Source organism: Pseudophryne corroboree, chromosome 2, assembly GCF_028390025.1.
Source record: "Pseudophryne corroboree isolate aPseCor3 chromosome 2, aPseCor3.hap2, whole genome shotgun sequence".
NCBI classification, from domain to species: domain Eukaryota; kingdom Metazoa; phylum Chordata; class Amphibia; order Anura; family Myobatrachidae; genus Pseudophryne; species Pseudophryne corroboree.
This window is the reverse complement of record NC_086445.1, coordinates 448,367,125-448,386,834: the sequence shown is the minus strand read 5'-3', so window position 1 is coordinate 448,386,834 and position 19,710 is coordinate 448,367,125. Positions and strand designations below refer to the sequence as shown.

General features: G+C 47.4%; 1 protein-coding gene across 3 annotated transcripts in view; it reads left to right on the top strand.

Moving 5' to 3' along the window:
* The first annotated feature begins 1,311 nt into the window (after nt 1-1,311).
* The window catches only part of ZZEF1 (zinc finger ZZ-type and EF-hand domain containing 1), a 404,243-nt gene continuing 385,844 nt past the window's right edge, over nt 1,312-19,710 (top strand). For 2 of the 3 annotated variants that reach the window (XM_063953701.1, XM_063953700.1), the window contains exons 1-2: nt 1,313-1,779; nt 8,041-8,185. In XM_063953701.1, coding sequence (XP_063809771.1) covers nt 1,402-1,779; nt 8,041-8,185 — 523 coding nt within the window. In that variant the 5' untranslated portion in view covers nt 1,313-1,401. Of the gene's footprint in view, nt 1,780-8,040; nt 8,186-19,710 lie in introns of all 3 variants that reach the window. The other variant, XM_063953702.1, reaches the window with a different exon arrangement.

The following is a 19,710-nucleotide window of genomic DNA, read 5'->3' as shown; positions in this document are numbered from 1 at the left end:
GATACAACCACTTTACTTCCACTTTGCGTTGTCAGCCACACTACTATAGATGCACAGTCTGCTGTTGTTGCATGTGCAAGCAGCCAAATCCGAGGAAGAATCCTAATGATCCCTCTCCTGATTACTTTATGCAAAGTGAAGGCTATGGATGGTGTTAGTTATACCCCTTTCACACCGCCAATGCCGGATCCCACCCGGGAATTGGAAACGGGTCCTTCCCGGATGGGATCCGCCATTGGACGCTGCTGCTGGCTTCCCCAACCCGGCAATATGCCAGGCGGTTGCCATAGCAGCGGGGGGGGGGGGGGGGCAGCGGAGGCGGCACTGGGAGATGAGATCATCTCCGCGCTGCCTCTCCCTGATGTAGTGAACCCGGGAGCCCGTTTACTCTGCCACTGACCCGGTATTCAACCCGGGAATAACACTGCTGTAGTCCCGGGTTGAGTTGCCAAGTCAGGCAACCCGGGATTTCCGACATGGTGCTTTCACACCGCACACTGACCCGTGTCAACCTGGCAATATGCCAGGTCGATACCGGGTTATTTGTGCGGTGTGAAAGGGGTATACCTGTGTAGGGAAGGCCATCCACCCATCAATAATTCATAATCATCGATGGTTTATGGTCGAATTAGGATACTTTTATAATCGATTGCTCTGTCCCTTGATGCCATCAAAGCCCCGTCCCCAGGTTCTGATTGGCCCACGGGCCAGTCAAACAAAATTGATGACCATTGGTTGGTGAAACCATCGATGGTTGTCTATTGTATAGAAAGCTACCATCGATGGTGTCCACTACACACCACTGGCCATCTCTATTAGTGGGGTCAAGCTGCTTGGTAAATGTGGCAATTACGCTGCCACTGTATAGCAACCTATATAGCTCCTGCTTTTGCAATTGCAATTGAAAACAGGGATCACAGCAAATATCTCCGATATCTGCTGCTGTGTACACCTGTAAAATGTAAATACATTTAGGGGATCCTTAGCATATGCGGGTAACCCCTGGAATCACCCGCAAATATTCTTTGATAAATAATGCCCGTCAGTCAAGTCACAAGGCACCGCACTGTACACCAGCAATTCACAACGACAACATTTCCACCCGCATTTCATCATGCCAGCAGGTGCCATGCTCTGACAGTCGGGCTTGCTGTAGGGCACGTAAAGGGTATGGGGACGGGGCCTGTGATGTGATCGCACCGGGCCGGGCTGCACACAGCAATGATGATGATGCACTTCGTAATAGTTCCTTCCCGGCCCGGTCTCGGCTGCTGCTGGTGACAGCAGGTGTCATAAGCCGTAACTGGGCGGGCGCCGGGGGGCGGGTCTTGGCGGGGGCGGGTCTGGCCTCACAGGCCCTCCGGACTCACGGAGCCGACACTCGTCGCAGCCTTCATCAACATGGGTAACGTGGTGAGCGGCGGGAGCGGAGACGAAGATGAGGCGGGGATTGAACAAGAAGAGCCCGGAGCAACAAACTCCGACACAGCTGTGGGATCGGCCGCCCAGCAGGGTCCGGCTCTGCCGGGAAATCCCGGCCCGGCCTCTCCGCCGCTGCTGCCGCCCTTACCCGGGATGCTGCTGGAGCAGGCCTGTCTCAGGGAGAGGGCAGCCCGGCTGCGGGAGGTTGGAGCTCCGGAGTCGGTGGTGTCCAGGCACCAGAGTGCCCTGCTCCGCTGGCTGGAGGAGAGACTAAGCCGGGGAGAGGAGTTTCTCAGCCGGGAGCAGTTCATAGAGATGCTGGAGAGCCGGGCCAGCGGCCGGGAGGAGTGTGAGGAGGTAATCCCATGTCACTGTCATACATGTTGCTGCCTAGGGAGGTCTGCCTGTCATACATGTTGCTGCCTAGGGAGGTCTGCCTGTCATACATGTTGCTGCCTAGGGAGGTCTGCCTGTCACACAGACCAAGGGAGGTCTGTCATCTCTCGTACGTTACTGCCGGTGGTGCCCTGTCATCTGTCGTACATGTTACCGCCGGCGTGGGAGGGGAATAGGGGCCGTCATCTGTCATACATGTTACTGCTGTGGGTGGGGCAGTCATACATGTTACTGCGGGGGGGAGATCTGTCACCTGTCATACATATTACTGGTGGGGGGGCTGTTATCTGTAATACATGTCACTACCTGGGGGGGGGGGGGGGGGGGATGTTGGGGCAGTCATACATGTTACTGCCAGGGGGGGCTGTTATCTGTCATACATGTCACTGCCTGGGGGTGGGGGGTGTTGGGGCAGTCATACATGTTACTGCCAGGGGGGGCTGTTATCTGTCATACATGTCACTGCCTGGGGGTGTTGGGGCAGTCATACATGTTACTGCCACGGAGGTCAGTCACCTGTCATACATGTTACTGTAAGGGGTGGGGGGGTATGTCAAGGAAGTTTCATGCCACTTGTAGTCGTGTTTCCATGTACTGATTGCAATAACTTTGCCAGTGGCTGTGTCCTTGCATTCCCTGTCCTATTAGGGAGATATATCCATGGCCTTTATATCGTCTACATGCATTAAGGTTTAACATGCTGTATTCATAGATACTGTGTTACCCTGGGATCCTTATGGTTACCCCTGCGTGCACACTTGCAGTGACTGCTTGTTGCTACATCCTAACTTCCACATTATTTCTGTGGCACTTAGCAGGTACGGTCAGGAAATGGCTGATCTTGACAGTTAAATTGGGGACTACAGTTACTTTTTTACCTTAATTCATAACAATAAACCACAATATACTTTACATATTTATTAAGATTTATATAGCAGTATATTTCATTGTGCTTTACGTTTGGGATAAAACAGGACGGGGTAATAACGGACAGAAAGAGGCAAGATGGCCTTACTAGTAAGCTTGCTACAAACTGTTGGCATTAGAAATTTGATTTAATATTACTTGTGAGGGTAATTTCTATATATGTTGGGCCAGATTCAGAGATGTATGCAAACCTTATGGCTTGCGTACATCTCAGATGTTTGCACATGTACAGGATCTTTACTTCACATATGCAAATCTGTCTGTGAGATTTCGTGCAGTGCTGCTTAGACCCGGGTACACACTTGCATGATAGCTAATCGGCGCAATAGTCGGAATGAATTCCCTTCATCCCGAACCAAGTGAGATTGGCCGTACACACCGTGCAATTCTATGAACAACGGAAAGATACCTCGTTCCATCCTTCATTTAACTGCACCACATCGTACACAATATCTTCTGATTGGCCATGCAGTACAGCAAACCAGAAGATAACGTATATGACCCACGGGAGTGAGCAAATGACCATACACACTGTACGATCTGCGTGATATGTTGTTCCGATTTGACATATTGTGCAAGTGTGTACCCTAAGCCACAGCCTCACTGACAGGTTGGGAGCGGAGAAGAGGTTGGCGAAGGCCAGCATTCCAGAAAACGTGGGCATGCCCAGTACAGTGCCACCTCATTGGTCACAGCTGTGTTAAAACACTAAGCATCCTGAGCGTTACTTAGATGACTAATGTTCACCGTCTCTGGGCGTGGCAGTGGACCACAGAAGCCAGCAGGAGGGGTCTATTTACACAAGACGCCTCCTACGGCAATAGCATCCCTGAATTAGGCCTGTTAATGGGTTAATATCTTGTTTTCCAGCTCGGTACTACACTTACTGCGTCTTAAATAGCATGTTATTTGGTTCTTCTCTAACGTAGCTCTCTGCATTCCAATAATACATTGATTTCCTTTTCTGGAATTCCCTTTGGCACAATGGTTAAGGTCAAGCAACTGTTTAAGACCTACTGTAATACACAGATGATAAAACCTCTAAATACTGTCTTGGTATAAATAAGCAAAAAAGTCTTTGTAGCTTTTCACTGCAGCTTGTTGTCTTCCATTTACACTGTTGTGTTGCCCATATTGCACTACCTGCAGGTAATATAAATATCCCAACAGATTAGTACAATTAACTGAAACTTTAAGGCTGAGATTCAAATGATATATCACGCCCAATTTCCTTTCTAAAATGATCTCCGTTATCACGCATATTGCGCCCATAGTAATCAGCCTGAAGGTCATTTTAGCCAATATTTTTTATAACTTTGTGCATTAAACAAGGTGTGTGTACATTCACACAATCCATGTATGTTTCGTATACACCTTATACACACAGCCTGAAGGTCATTTAATACAATATTTTTAATAACTTTGTGTTTTAAACAAAGTTTGTGTACATTAAGCCATCAGAAAACAAAGGTTTCACTATCTCACTCTCACTCAAAAAAGTCCGTATTTCGGAATATTTGGATATGGGATACTCAACCTGTACAACATCCCTGAGGGCAGAAACAGAACGGGTGTGGAAAGGGGTGAAAAGAATTGAATCCCGCCCTATATGTCCAGAACAATAATGTGGGGAAATGTAGGACTCATTTATTATATTCTTGGCAAAGATGCTTCAAAAGCCTGACATATCTGGAAAAGTATAAGGATTAAGGGGTCTATTCATACAGACAACGAAAACATAATTACTACTTATCACTATACATCGCATCGCTTCGATGCGATGTATAGCTGTAATAAGTAGCAATTCATGTATACTCACCCTTCCGACGATGCGCTGCGGTGTCTGGGGCTCCTGCGGTGAGGTAATCTGCAGCGGTCCTTCCCAGCGATGCGCGGGGTACAGGGGCGGGTTCCTTTGAGCATGCGCAGGGTGTTGACCTCCCGGCAGGCCGCAGTGGTTGCTGGGAGGTCGGGGGCGGAGCCAGCGCAAGGTGCCGATCAGCGATCAGGGAAGCATTGAGCTTCCCTGACGTCTCCGCACTACAGTTCAGGTTACGCCGTCCTGAGATGGCGAACCTGAACTCTGTGGAGAAGCGGAAAGCAGAGCTTTCCGCACCTTCATGAATCGCACTCACCAAACAAAGGTATGGTGATGCGATTCAGGCACAGAGCGGGGGTACCGCTGGAGAAGTCAGAGACTTCTCCACGGTAACCAGCTCTGTGAATTGCAGTAGGCAGAGAAAAGCCCTGTTTACCGCAAAACAGGGCTTTTCACTGCTGCATGAATAGACCCCTAAATATGATATGTTAGGTTTTTGAAAAATTTAATGTTTTCTGTGTAAAACAGCAATGTTATTAAAGGTGCAGATGTGACCTTATATATCTTGCTGCAGCAGGAGGTGAGTGAGCTGACAGGTCCCGTGCAACTCCGTTGGCGTTTGGGTGCCTTTTTTTTTTTTTGCCAAAAATGTGTCTAATCTGCACCGCTGTGCGAATAAGACACACAAACAGACTTTGCTGACTAAAATTGTATGTGGTATGTCTATGTTGTGTGTGCCACCACGCCTGTATGTGCTTATGAAATGCTACCCTACAGTGTTTTTTAGCTAGGATTTCGTATGCAGATACAGCCGCACACAGAATATAGGAATGCCGCATATCATTTTAATCAGAAAAAGCTGGTTGTGTGTCCTATTCTTTCTGCGTCTTTTTCTGAATATTTAAATGGAAAAAGCTGCACATAAAGATGCTCAACGCTTCCAAGCCGCACCATGGCATGACTAAAAGGACTGTGTAACATACAGGGAGGCTAGATGTAAGTGGACACATCTGTAATGCGCCCTACACACTCGGCGATGTGCCGCCGAGCTGCCCGACCGCCGATACGGGCAACCCGGCGGCGGGGGAGGGGGGGGTGAAGTTTCTTCACTCCCCCAGTCACCCGGCTCCGTAGACGTGCAGGCAAATATTGACGATCTCGTCCATATTGGCCTGCATGCACAGCTGACAGGGCACCAGTGATGAACGAGTGCGGGGCCGCGCATCGTTCATCGCTGGTGCCTCCACACTGCACGATATAAACGTTATCTCGTTCATTAATGAACGAGATCGTTCATATCGTGCAGTGATGTCGGCCAGTGTGTAGGGCCCATAAGTCTGGCTGGGTTTTACCCTTAATAACATTTATATTTTAAAAAGAGCAGGAAAAATGCAAAATGGGAACCTAGTACATATTCCCCTTAGTGCTCCATGTATAAATGTTGTGGAAGTAAAAATGTGTGTGTGGACAGTTAGGGAAAACTGATTACCGAGGAGCTGCTGTTACCCATAAGCCATATCCAGTGAATTAAGCTGTGTATTTACATATTCTTTTTAATTTTAATAACTTTCTATTGTGATCTGAAGTATTTTGTAACTGTAAGGCTGGGTGCATACCGTCGCGAAACGACAGCGGACCCACCAACCGAGCGGCCAATCTAAGTAAGCATATACTCTTACCGATTGGCCCCTCAGTGTGTTGGTACTGTCATACAGCTGGGCGAGTATTTGAATTTACCCGCCCAGCTGTGACGTCAGCACCCTGCAGTAAGTGTACAGGCGTTTGGCGGACCGCCCATACAGCTAGTTGCAGTGATTTATCTGAAAATATATTGGCCATCGACTGTGCTGTACAGCCCACGCGATATGTCTGTGAACGAAGTTGTACACCTGACGACCCACTGGCAAAGACATCCTCCGGATGGTAGACAGTGTCTAGTTAGACAGTCAATAGATAGACACCATGTTAGACAGACATTAGGTCAACCGGGTCAAAAGGTCGACATGAAAATTATCAACATAAAAAAGGTAGACAGGTTTTTCTTATTTGACATGTTTGTGGACTTTTTCATACCTTCTCTATCCATGTCGGCATAGAGTTAGTTATTAATCTTGTGGTGAGCCACCGAGCCTAAAGCGTGGCGAGCGAAGCCTTTCTGCAATTAGGGGTCCCAGATGACAAAAATCCACACAAACCCCAGAAATGGGGTTCACCTTTTTTATGTCGACCATTTTCATGTCTGCCTTTTGACCCCGTCGACCTTTTGTATTGTGTACTTTTTTTCATGTCGACCTTTTTCACCCTGTCGTCATTTTGACTATCTAACATGTGGTGTCTATCTATTATACTACACCCCAAGCAATATATATCGTACAATATATTGCCTAGTGCAGGCTTGGCCAACCTGTGGCTCTCCAGCTGTTGTAAAACTACAAGTCCCATCATGCCTTGCCACAGTTTTGCTATTAGGGAGTGCTAAAACTGGCATGGCATGCTGGGATGTGTAGTTTCACAACATCTGGAGAGCCACAGGCTGGACAAGCCTGGCTTAGTGTGTACCCAGTTTAACTTCTTTAAACAGGGTAATGTAAACAATATCATTCTCTGCACACACATTTTTGGACTTGTGTTGATTTCATAGCATATAATATTTATTCCTGCAGAAAAATTATATACAAGGTATTAGCAAACATAAGCTACAAGTGACCCTGCCCTGTACTTTAAACTTTACATTTGGCACCGATATGGTGCAGGTACGTTTTTTTCTTTACAATTTATCCAGGGATAAACCTTGATTGCACCTGGCTCAAAACCACATGTTAGGTGGAGTAATCACTTGGCATTGTCAGTTTGGCTGTACTCCAAATATCAGCAATCTCCTTCAGATGAAGTCAGCTTTGAGAGTAGAAGTAACCAATTGACTATTCTTTTATGTAGCCTAAATTTTAATATTGTAACTAACAATTTACTAACTAATCATGTTAAGTTCATTATATGATAATTATCAAGTATCTGTGCCTATTTCTTTTTGGTTTGGGTTTTTGAGTTGATTAAAATGTAATTTAAAAATCTGTTCTCCGTAGCATGGTTGTTGGCATGCAGGCCATGATGCAGTACTCCATTAAGTTCCCAGACATCCCAGATACAAGGCTAGACCTACATGTATACGTTTAGTATGCTGTGAACTGAACTGTTTTGTAACGTTCAGGATGTAATTATTTATTGACATAATCAATAAGTAATTGACATAATCAATAGTGCAGGAAGTAATTTGTTACATAAATGTATTTAAATATTTGTATTAATGTTTCAATAATGTAGACTTGATAAATAACAATCACATATGGAAAGGTCTGTGATCTTGTCCATAAACCTGCCCAAGTAAGGATGTAGACATTTCTTCATGTAGTTATTTGTCTTACCCTTTTGCTGTGGAACACTTTCTATTTGTGAGTAACCACATGCTTCTCTTTCAGGCATTTGCACAGTTTGATGCAGAAGGAGATGAGGTGGTAGACTTGGAGAGCATGCTGGAAGCCATCAAGGCGTCCAGTGGTGCCAATCTTCAAGGGGAGTTGAGTCATGTAATCCGACAGCTGCAGGCCTGCTCTCTGACACCGGGTAATTCTACTTATATATAGTGCCAGAAGGTTTAATGTCTTTTTTTTGTTTTTGTTTTGGTTTTTAAAACACCTTTTTATTAAAAACATTTTTTTTTTTTTACCGGATTTTATATGTAATTACTAGTGTTTACAAAAATTAAGATACTTTTTAGGCTTTAAAGGCAATGGCATATGTAGAGTGATGTTTTTAGTTTGTGGTGTAAGCACCAGAAGTAGGTACAGAAAAAATGCTCCACCCCTACACAGAGCACCATAGTCAAGGCCAACCTTAGTGATGGCATTCCAATCAATGGGACTGGTTTTTCAGAGTTTAGGCTTGGTATGCTATGACTTGGCAGCATGTGAGTAGTGGGGGCTGGTTGTTTATCCTGGGTTATTGCTGTAAAGTGGACGAGCCCAAAGTGCACTGGGTGCTTGTAATCCTGTAGCAGTGGGGACCTGGATGGCTCATAATTCTGACATCAATGAGAATGACTAACAGTGCAGCTCACAACCTCCTCCTGGGAGCTTTAGCAAAGTTTCACATGGAAAACTTGGGCTCATAGGTGCTAGTTTAAGAGATGGCATTTAATGTACCTTATTCCCCTCTGACAACCCATTGGTGATGGTTCATTTTTAATTGGTAACGCCAGGTACAGTACAACTATGATGAACTACATTGTGTTGCCTTTCCTTGACTGTCAGAATAGCGCAAGTCTATTCAGAAACAAAAGCCAAAAATTGCTCTACGAACGGAGCCATAATTCTTTGAAAATCTGTCCTGCATTCATAGTCGCACAATATCCTGATATAATGCACCAATGCATTCTATTTTATTTTTGTATCCACAGTTGCCTATTTATTATACATTAAACATTACATTATACATTAAATTGGTGAGAAAACAATGGCATTGTGCATCATACATCTTCTGTGATTGAAAAACCATGATATAAATGACACCAAGACCTTTTTAATCTCTCTAAAATTATGAGAAATGTTAAAATATTTATTAGAATTATAATTTAATATTTACTATTAAATATGTATAGTAATGCCCCTACAGCTGGGACAGACAGTGTTCGGTACTTCACCTTTTTCTAAATCCACTAACTGCTGTGCCAAACTTCATGGGAGACTTATTTCCACAACATCTGGAGAGCTGAATATTGCTCATTTATGTTTAGTATTTAAAATATATAAACCCGCAGATGTACTGTTTATGCTATGTATATATACTGTGTTACAGTTTTAACCAGGATCATTGCGCTTGATGCAAATTGAAAATCTATAAAAAAAAATAAAAAAATGGAGCAAGGGTAATAGCATGTTCTTTCGTTCATAGTCCGTTTTTATTGTTAGTGCTTACATTTGACTACCATGAAAACAATAAACATCACCTCTCTGGTTTACTGTAAATATTCATGATATGTGAACTTTGGATAAGCCCCTCTTCTCAGCATACTCATTTACAGCACAGTCTTTCAACCCCCTCCCTCTCTTTCCTCCGCATCATGGGAGTGCACTGACCAAGGTAACCCTCTCCTCATGTATGATTCTTGAAGTATCCCGGTGTCCAGGTCGCCATGGCAAATAAGATGTTACACCTGGCGACCAGATTTGCAAAGACCCCTTCCCCACAGTGATGAGTGTAAAGATTCATTTAGAAAGAAAACTCCACTCAATCCACTGTATTAGGGGCACTGTGGCATACTATGTATTGGAGGCACCTTGGCATGGCATACTATGTATTGGGGGCACTGTGGCGTGGCATAGTAGGTATTGGGCACTGTGGCATACTATGTATTGGAAGCACTTTGACATGGCATACTATGTATTGGGGGCACTGTGGCGTGGCATACTATGTATTGGGGGCACAGTGGTGTTGCATAGTAGGTATTGGGGCACTGTGGTATACTATGTATTTGAAGCACTTTGGCATGGCACACTATGTATTTGGGCTACTGTGGCGTGGCATACTATGTATTGGGGGCACTGTGGCGTGACATACTATGTATTGGGGGCACAGTGGTGTGGCATAGTAGGTATTGGGGCACTGTGGTATACTATGTATTGGAAGCACTTTGGCATGGCATACTATGTATTTGGGCTACTGTGGCGTGGCATACTATGTATTGGGGGCACTGTGGCGTGGCATACTATATATTGGGGGCACTGTGGCGTGGGATAGTAGGTATTGGGGCACTGTGGCATACTATGTATTGGAAGCACTTTGGCATGGCATACTATGTATTTGGGCTACTGTGGCATACTGTGTATTGGGGCACTGTGGCGCGGCATATTGTGTATTGGGGCACTGTGGCGTGGCATACTATATATTGGGGGCACTGTGGCGTGCCATACTATATATTGGGGCACTGGCATGGCATAGTATGTATTGGGGGCACTGTGGCATACTATGTATTGGGGCACTGTGGCATACTATGTATTGGAGGCACTTTGGCATTACAAACTATGTATTGGGGCACTGTGGCGTGGCATACTATGTATTGGGGCACTGTGGCGTGGCATAGTATGTATTGGGGCACTGTGGCATACTATGTATTGGAGGCACTTTGGCATGGCAAACTATGTATTGGGGCACTGTGGCGTGGCATACTATGCATTGCGGCACTGTGGTGTGTCATACTATATATTGTGGGCACTGTGGCGTGGCATAGTAGGTATTGGGGCACTATGGTGTGGCATACTATGTATTGGGACACTGTGGTGTGGCATACTATGTATTGGGAGCACTGTGGCGTGGCATACTATGTATTGGGGGTATTGTGGCGTGGCTTACTATGTATAGCAGGCTTCTTTCCCCTCATGCTTTTCCCTTTCTCAGACTATTTTCTACACCTGACGCGTACAATGGCACCTAACCCTCGGTTTCTGCCACCCTGATTATTTTAGTGTTTTGTCAAACTTGCTGCTTAAAAGATAACACAGAAAAAATATCTGTGGGATGGCATTTTTAGCTTACAGATGCACACAAGAGCATTGCACAGCGGCAAGGAAGGTAAAATACTAAGACTGCAGTTTGTAGGAAGAAGATGTTAGCAACTGCGATCCAAGTGATGCACCCGCAGAAGCAGCATCACATCATGATAGTTGCAGCCCTTGGCCAGTCTTTGAAAGACCAAGGTTAAGCTTACACAGACTAGCTGGAGATCCTAGGCTCAGCGCGCCTACAATATAGTTTTGAATAATGGTCCTGATAGCTGCCCCTGCTCCGCCCCCCAAACCTGCTGCAGCTAAGGGGGGGACTACGAGTGATCACGCAGAACCCGTTCTGTACATCTGTACATGCGCAGAACGGGTTCTGTGGATTTGTATGTAAATCATAGGTTTTACATCCTACTGCTCTAGCACTGCATCAGTGAAGTAATGCTGTATAATAGTTCCTGGTTTAAATAAGTGAATTTTAACTAAAGAGGGCCTCCCCCATACTGGAAGGCAAAGTGTTATCCAGCAGTGCTTCTCCCCAGATTTGTGTTACTCTTTAGGGTGGTCTTCAGTATGCCGAATGTCGGTATCCCGGCGCACAGTATACCGGCGCCGGAATCCCGACACCCGGCATACCGACAGATATTTTCCCTCGTGGGGGTCCATGACCCCCCTGGAGGGAGAATAAATAGCGCGCCACCGTGCCCGCAGCGAGGCGAGCGCAGCGAGCCCGCAAGGGGCTCCTTTGCGCTCGCCACGCTGTCGGTATGCCGGCGGTCGGGCTCCCGGCGCCGGTATGCTGGTCGCCGGGAGCCCGGCCGCCGGCATACCATACTACACCCCCTCTTTAATTAGAATGTCATGTGTGAACACTTCGCATTCTTGGTGTTGTTTTTTTATAGAGCCTTTCCCCCAACTGTAGTGGATTTTAAAGCTATATTTTCTCTGATGTCCTAGTGGATGCTGAGAACTCCGTAAGGACCATGGGGAATAGACGGGCTCCGCAGGAGACTGGGCACTCTAAAGAAAAGATTAGGTACTATCTGGTGTGCACTGGCTCCTCCCTCTATGCCCCTCCTCCAGACCTCAGTTAGAATCTGTGCCCGGCCAGAGCTGGGTGCTCCTAGTGGGCTCTCCTGAGCTTACTAGTAAAGAAAGTATTTATTAGGTTTTTTATTTTCAGTGAGCTTCTGCTGGCAACAGACTCACTGCTACGTGGGACTAAGGGGAGAGAAGCAAACCTACCTGCTTGCAGCTAGCTTGTGCTTCTTAGGCTACTGGACACCATTAGCTCCAGAGGGTTCGAACACAGGCACCTGTCCTCGATCGTCCGTTCCCGGAGCCGCGCCGCCGTCCCCCTCGCAGAGCCAGAAGAACAGAAGCTGGAAGACGACGAAATCGGCGGCAGAAGACTCCTGTCTTCATTTAAGGTAGCGCACAGCACCGCAGCTGTGCGCCATTGCTCCCAGCACACTTACACACTTTGGTCACTGTAGGGTGCAGGGCGCTGGGGGGGGGGGGCGCCCTGGGCAGCAATTGAAGTACCTTTTGGCAATAAAAATACATATATACAGTCTGGCACTGTATATATGTAAAAACCCCCGCCATTTTTTTTACACAGAAAGCGGGACAGAAGCCCGCCACTGAGGGGGCGGGGCCTTCTTCCTCAGCACACCAGCGCCATTTTCTCTTCACAGCTCCGCTGGAAGCAGCTCCCCAGGCTCTCCCCTGCAGTATCCAGGTACAAGAAGGGTAAAAAAGAGAGGGGGGGCACATAAATTTAGGCGCAAATAAAACATATAAGGCAGCTATTGGGTAATCACTTATTATAAATGAAAATCCCTGTGTTATATAGCGCTGTGGTGTGTGCTGGCATACTCTCTCTCTGTCTCCCCAAAGGACTTTGTGGGGTCCTGTCCTTAGTCTGAGCATTCCCTGTGTGTGTGCGGTGTGTCGGTACGGCTGTGTCGACATGTTTGATGAGGAGGGTTACGTGGATGCGGAGCAAGGGCAGATAAGTGTGGTGTCGCCCCCGTCGGGGCTGACACCTGATTGGATGGATATGTGGAAGGTCTTAAACGACAATGTAAGCTCCTTACATAAAAGGTTTGATGACGCTGCAGCCTTGGGACAGCCGGGGTCTCAGCCCGCGCCTGCCCAGGCGACTCAGAAACCGTCAGGGGCTCATAAACGCCCTCTATCTCAGATGGTTGATGAATTAAATAAATTATGTGAAGAAGCGTGGAGTTCCCCTGATAAGAAACTAGTGATTTCTAAGAGGTTACTGATGGCGTACCCTTTCCCGCCAACGGACAGGTTACGTTGGGAAACAGCCCCTAGGGTGGACAAGGCACTGACACTCTTATCTAAAAAGGTGGTCCTGCCGTCTCGGGATACGGCCGCCCTAAAGGAGCCTGCGGATAGAAAGCAGGAAGCTATCCTGAAGTCAGTGTATACACACTCTGGTACTCTACTGAGACCTGCTATTGCTTCAGCCTGGATGTGTAGTGCTGTAGCAGCATGGACAGATACTTTGACAGACGACATAGATTCCCTCGACAGGGATACTGTTTTGCTAACCTTGGGCCATATAAAAGACGTCGTCTTATATATGCGGGATGCTCAGAGGGACATTTGCCTGCTGGGCTCTAGAATTAATGCTATGTCCATTTCTGCCAGGAGGGTCTTATGGACTCTGCAATGGACAGGAGATGCTGATTCTAAAAAACACATGGAGGTTTTGCTTTATAAGGGTGAGGAATTGTTTGGGGACGGTCTATCGGACCTCGTGTCCACAGCGACAGCTGGAAAGTCGACTTTCTTGCCTCAGGTTTCCTCACAGCCTAAGAGCACCGTATTATCAAATGCAGTTCTTTCGTTCTCAGAAAGGCAAGAGGGTCAGGGGCATCCTTTCTTGCCAGAGGCAGGGGTAGAGGTAAGAAGCTGCACCATGCAGCCAGTTCCCAGGAACAAAAGTCCTCCCCTGCTTCCACTAAGTCCACCGCATGACGTTGGGGCTCCACAGGCGGAGCCAGGTGCGGTGGGGGCGCGTCTCCGAAACTTCAGCAACCAGTGGGTTTGCTCACAGGTGGATCTCTGGGCTGTACAAATTGTATCTCAGGGATACAAGCTGGAATTCGAAGCGACTCCTCCCCCGCCGTTACCTCAAATCAGCCTTGCCAGCTTCCCCCATGGAAAGGGAGGTAGTACTGGCGGCAATTCACAAGCTGTACCTCCAGCAAGTGATTATCAGGGTCCCCCTCCTTCAACAGGGAAGGGGTTACTATTCCACAATGTTTGTGGTACCGAAACCGGGCGGTTCGGTGAGACCCATTCTGAATTTAAAATCCTTGAACACTTATATAAAGAAATTCAAGTTCAAAATGGAATCGCTCAGAGCGGTTATTGCAAGCCTGGAAGAGGGGGATTTTATGGTGTCACTGGACCTCAAGGATGCTTACTTGCATGTCCCCATTTACCCACTTCACCAGGAGTACCTCAGGTTTGTGGTACAGGACTGTCATTACCAGTTCCAGACGTTGCTGTTTGGCCTGTCCACGGCGCCGAGGATATTTACCAAGGTAATGGCCGAAATGATGATACTCCTTCGGAAGAAGGGAGTTATAGTTATCCCGTACTTGGACGATCTCCTCATAAAGGCGAGGTCCAGAGAGCAGTTGTTGATCAGCGTAGCACTCTCTCAGGAAGTGTTGCAACAGCACGGCTGGATTCTGAATGTTCCAAAGTCGCAGCTGATTCCTACGACGCGTCTGCTTTTCCTGGGCATGATTCTGGACACAGAACAGAAGAAGGTGTTTCTCCCGGTGGAGAAGGCCCAGGAATTAGCCTCTCTGGTCAGGGACCTCCTGAAACCAAAACAGGTATCGGTGCATCACTGCACGCGAGTCCTGGGAAAGATGGTGGCTTCATACGAAGCCATTGCTTCGGCAGGTTCCATGCAAGAATCTTTCAGTGGGATCTGTTGGACAAGAGGTCAGGATCGCATCTCCAGATGCATTGGCTGATCACTCTGTCCCCAAGGGCCAGGGTGTCTCTTCTGTGGTGGCTGCAGAGTGCTCACCTTCTCGAGGGCCGCAGGTTCGGCATACAGGACTGGGTCCTGGTGACCACGGATGCAAGCCTCCGAGGATGGGGGGCAGTCACTCAGGGAAGAAACTTCCAAGGGCTGTGGTCAAGTCTGGAGACTTCTCTACACATAAATATATTGGAACTAAGGGCCATTTACAACGCCCTGAGTCAAGCAGAGCCCCTGCTTCGAAACCGGCCAGTGCTGATTCCGTCAGACAACATCACGGCGGTCGCCCATGTAAACCGCCGGGGCGGCACAAGAAGCAGGATGGCAATGGCGGAAGCCACAAAGATTCTTCGGTGGGCGGAGAATCACGTGCAAGCACTGTCAGCAGTGTTCATTCCGGGAGTGGACAACTGGGAAGCAGACTTCCTCAGCAGACACGACCTCCATCCGGGAGAGTGGGGACTTCATCAAGAAGTCTTCACACAGATTGCAAAGCGATGGGAACTGCCACAGGTGGATATGATGGCGTCCCGCCTCAACAAAAAGCTAAAAAGATATTGCGCCAGGTCACGGGACCCTCGGGCGATAGCTGTGAACGCCCTAGTGACACCGTGGGTGTACCAGTCGGTATATGTGTTTCCTCCTCTTCCTCTCATACCCAAGGTACTGAGAATAGTAAGAAAGAGAGGAGTGAGAACAATACTCATTGTTCCGGATTGGCCAAGAAGGACTTGGTACCCGTAACTGCAAGAAATGCGCACAGAGGACCCATGGCCTCTGCCTCTCAGAAAGGACCTACTGCAACAAGGGCCCTGTCTGTTCCAAGACTTACCGCGGCTGCGTTTGACGGCATGGCGGTTGAACGCCGGATCCTAGCGGAAAAAGGCATTCCGGATGAAGTTATTCCTACGCTGATAAAGGCTAGGAAGGACGCGACAGCAAAGCATTATCACCGTATATGGCGAAAATATGTTGCTTGGTGTGAGGCCAGGACGGCCCCTACAGAGGAATTCCAGCTGGGTCGATTCCTGCACTTCCTACACTCAGGGGTGACTATGGGCCTAAAATTGGGGTCCATAAAGGTCCAGTTTTCGGCCCTATCCATTTTCTTTCAAAAAGAACTGGCTTCACTGCCTGAGGTTCAGACGTTTGTTAAGGGAGTGCTGCATATTCAGCCCCCTTTTGTGCCACCAGTGGCACCCTGGGATCTTAACGTTGTGTTGGATTTCCTGAAATCCCACTGGTTTGAGCCACTTAAGACCGTGGAACTAAAGTATCTCACGTGGAAAGTGGTCATGCTGTTGGCCTTAGCATCGGCTAGGCGTGTGTCGGAACTGGCGGCTTTGTCATGTAAAAGCCCATATCTGATCTTCCATATGGACAGGGCAGAATTGAGGACTCGTCCCCAATTTCTCCCAAAGGTGGTATCATCGTTTCATTTGAACCACCCTATTGTGGTGCCTGCGGCTACTCGGGACTTGGAGGACTCCAAGTTGCTGGACGTAGTCAGGGCTTTGAAAATATATGTTTCCAGAACGGCTGAAGTCAGGAAGACTGACTCGCTGTTTATCCTGCATGCACCCAACAAGCTGGGTGCTCCTGCTGCAAAGCAAACTATTGCTCGCTGGATCTGTAGCACGATTCAACTGGCTCATTCTGCGGCTGGATTGCCGCATCCAAAATCAGTAAAAGCCCATTCCACAAGGAAGGTGGGCTCTTCTTGGGCGGCTGCCCGAGGGGTCTCGGCTTTACGGCTTTGCCGAGCGGCTACTTGGCCGGGTTCAAACACCTTTGCAAAGTTCTACAAGTTTGATACCCTGGCTGAGGAGGACCTTGTGTTTGCTCATTCGGTGCTGCAGAGTCATCCGCACTCTCCCGCCCGTTTGGGAGCTTTGGTATAATCCCCATGGTCCTTACGGAGTTCCCAGCATCCACTAGGACGTCAGGGAAAATAAGAATTTACTCACCGGTAATTCTATTTCTCGTAGTCCGTAGTGGATGCTGGGCGCCCGTCCCAAGTGCGGACTTTCTGCAATACGTGTATATAGTTATTGCTTAAATAAGGGTTATTGTTATGAGCCATCCGTTGAGTGAGGCTCAGTTGTTGTTCATACTGTTAACTGGGTAAGGTTATCACAAGTTGTACGGTGTGATTGGTGTGGCTGGTATGAGTCTTACCCTGGATTCCAAAAATCCTTTCCTTGTAATGTCAGCTCTTCCGGGCACAGTTTCCCTAACTGAGGTCTGGAGGAGGGGCATAGAGGGAGGAGCCAGTGCACACCAGATAGTACCTAATCTTTTCTTTAGAGTGCCCAGTCTCCTGCGGAGCCCGTCTATTCCCCATGGTCCTTACGGAGTTCCTAGCATCCACTACGGACTACGAGAAATAGAATTACCGGTGAGTAAATTCTTATTTTAATCCTCAGTAGTTGTACTAAACCCTTCTTAACCTGCAGATTGTCAATGTTTTGGTACCTCAGAAATAGGTGGGTTTTAGTAGAATGTTTTACGTTTCTAGTAATCGGGGACCCCAGAAACAGGTTCTCTCCCACTTCTGGTTCAGTTGCTTATTGTACGTATCTTGCGTTGACTGCTGCAGCTTAGTTTATAGTCTATTCGTTTTCAAAACTTTCAATGTACAAGTAATCTGTAATTAAACCCAAGTAGGGACTTTAAATGTATTTGCATAATTTGCCTTTAGGTTCAGATCATTCTCTAGTAAATTATGGTGTTGATTTGAATTAACCTTACATAGTTTAGTATTACCTTCAAATATTAGCTCTATACTTTATAAACTATGTATAAGATGAGCCACATTAATTTTTGAAAATGACAGGGTATAATGCTGAAACCTAACATTTTCTCTCTGCCATATTGGGTGAATGACGTTCCTGCAGCCAGCACTGTGCAGGGAAACATTGTTATGCATACTTGCCAGAAATCCAACAACTAGCCCTTTTTTTTCCCTGCATTATACTGTAGATCAGGCTATGACAATGTGGTAAACCCATCATGCTCTTTTTAGATGCACAAAGCCATATAAAAAATAATTTTTTTAATGGTTGAATTAACTTTTCTCTTACGTCCTAGAGGATGCTGGGGACTCCGTAGGACCATGGGGTATAGACGGGCTCTGCAGGAGACATGGGCACTATAAAGAACTTTAGATGGGTGTGCACTGGCTCCTCCCTCTATGCCCCTCCTCCAGACCTCAGTTAGATCCTCTGCCCAGAGGAGACTGGGTGCATTACAGGGGAGCTCTCCTGAGTTTCTCTGAAAAAGAATTTTGTTAGGTTTATAATTTTCAGGGAGCACTGCTGGCAACAGGCTCCCTGCATCGTGGGACTGAGGGGAGAGAAGCAGACCTACTTAAATGATAGGCTCTGCTTCTTAGGCTACTGGACACCATTAGCTCCAGAGGGTCGGAACGCAGGTCTCACCCTCGCCGTTCGTCCCGGAGCCGCGCCGCCGTCCTCCTCACAGAGCCGGAAGATAGAAGCCGGGTGAGTATAAGAAGAAAGAAGACTTCGAAGGTGGCAGAAGACTTCAGATCTTCTCTGAGGTAACGCGCAGCGGTAACGCTGCGCGCCATTGCTTCCACACACAACACACACAGCGGGCACTGATGGGCGCAGGGGGGGCGCCCTGGGCAGCAATAATAGACCTCTAGGGACTGGCTAAGATATATATATATATATATAGGCTGCGGAGGCAGTATATAAAATAATCCCCCGCCAGTATTGCAATTTTGAGCGGGACCGAAGCCCGCCGCTGAGGGGGCGGAGCTTGATCCTCCAGCACTAACCAGCGCCATTTTCTCCACAGCACACTGCAGAGAAGCTGGCTCTCCGGACTCTCCCTTGCTGAACACGGTGACAGAGGGCAAAAAAGAGGGGGGCGGGGGGCACTTTTAATTAGCGCAGTGACTGTATATAGATATATTTATATAAAAGCGCTGTTTATCTGGGAAGTTTGTTTCCAGTGTCAGTTGGCGCTGGGTGTGTGCTGGCATACTCTCTCTCTGTCTCTCCAAGGGGCCTTATTGGGGAATTGTCTCCATATAGATATATCCCTGAGTTTGTGGGGGTGTCGGTACGCGTGTGTCGGCATGTCTGAAGCGGAAGGCTCATCTAAGGAGGAGGTGGAGCAGATGATTGTGGTGTCTCCGTCGGCAACGCCGACACCTGATTGGTTGGACATGTGGAATGTTTTAAATGCAAATGTGGCTTTGTTACATAAGAGATTAGACAAAGCAGAGTCCAGGGATAATACAGGGAGTCAATCAATGGCTTTGACGGTGTCACAGGGCCCTTCAGGGTCTTAAAAAACGTCCCCTATCCCAAATAGCAGACACTGATACCGACACAGATTCTGACTCCAGTGTCGACTACGATGATGCAAGGTTACACCCAAGGGTGGCCAAAAGTATTCATTATATGATTATTGCAATAAAAGATGTTTTGCATATCACGGATGACCCCTCTTTGCCTGACAAGAGAGTACACATGTTTAAGGAAAAGAAACCTGAGGTAACCTTTCCCCCATCTCATGAGCTGAAC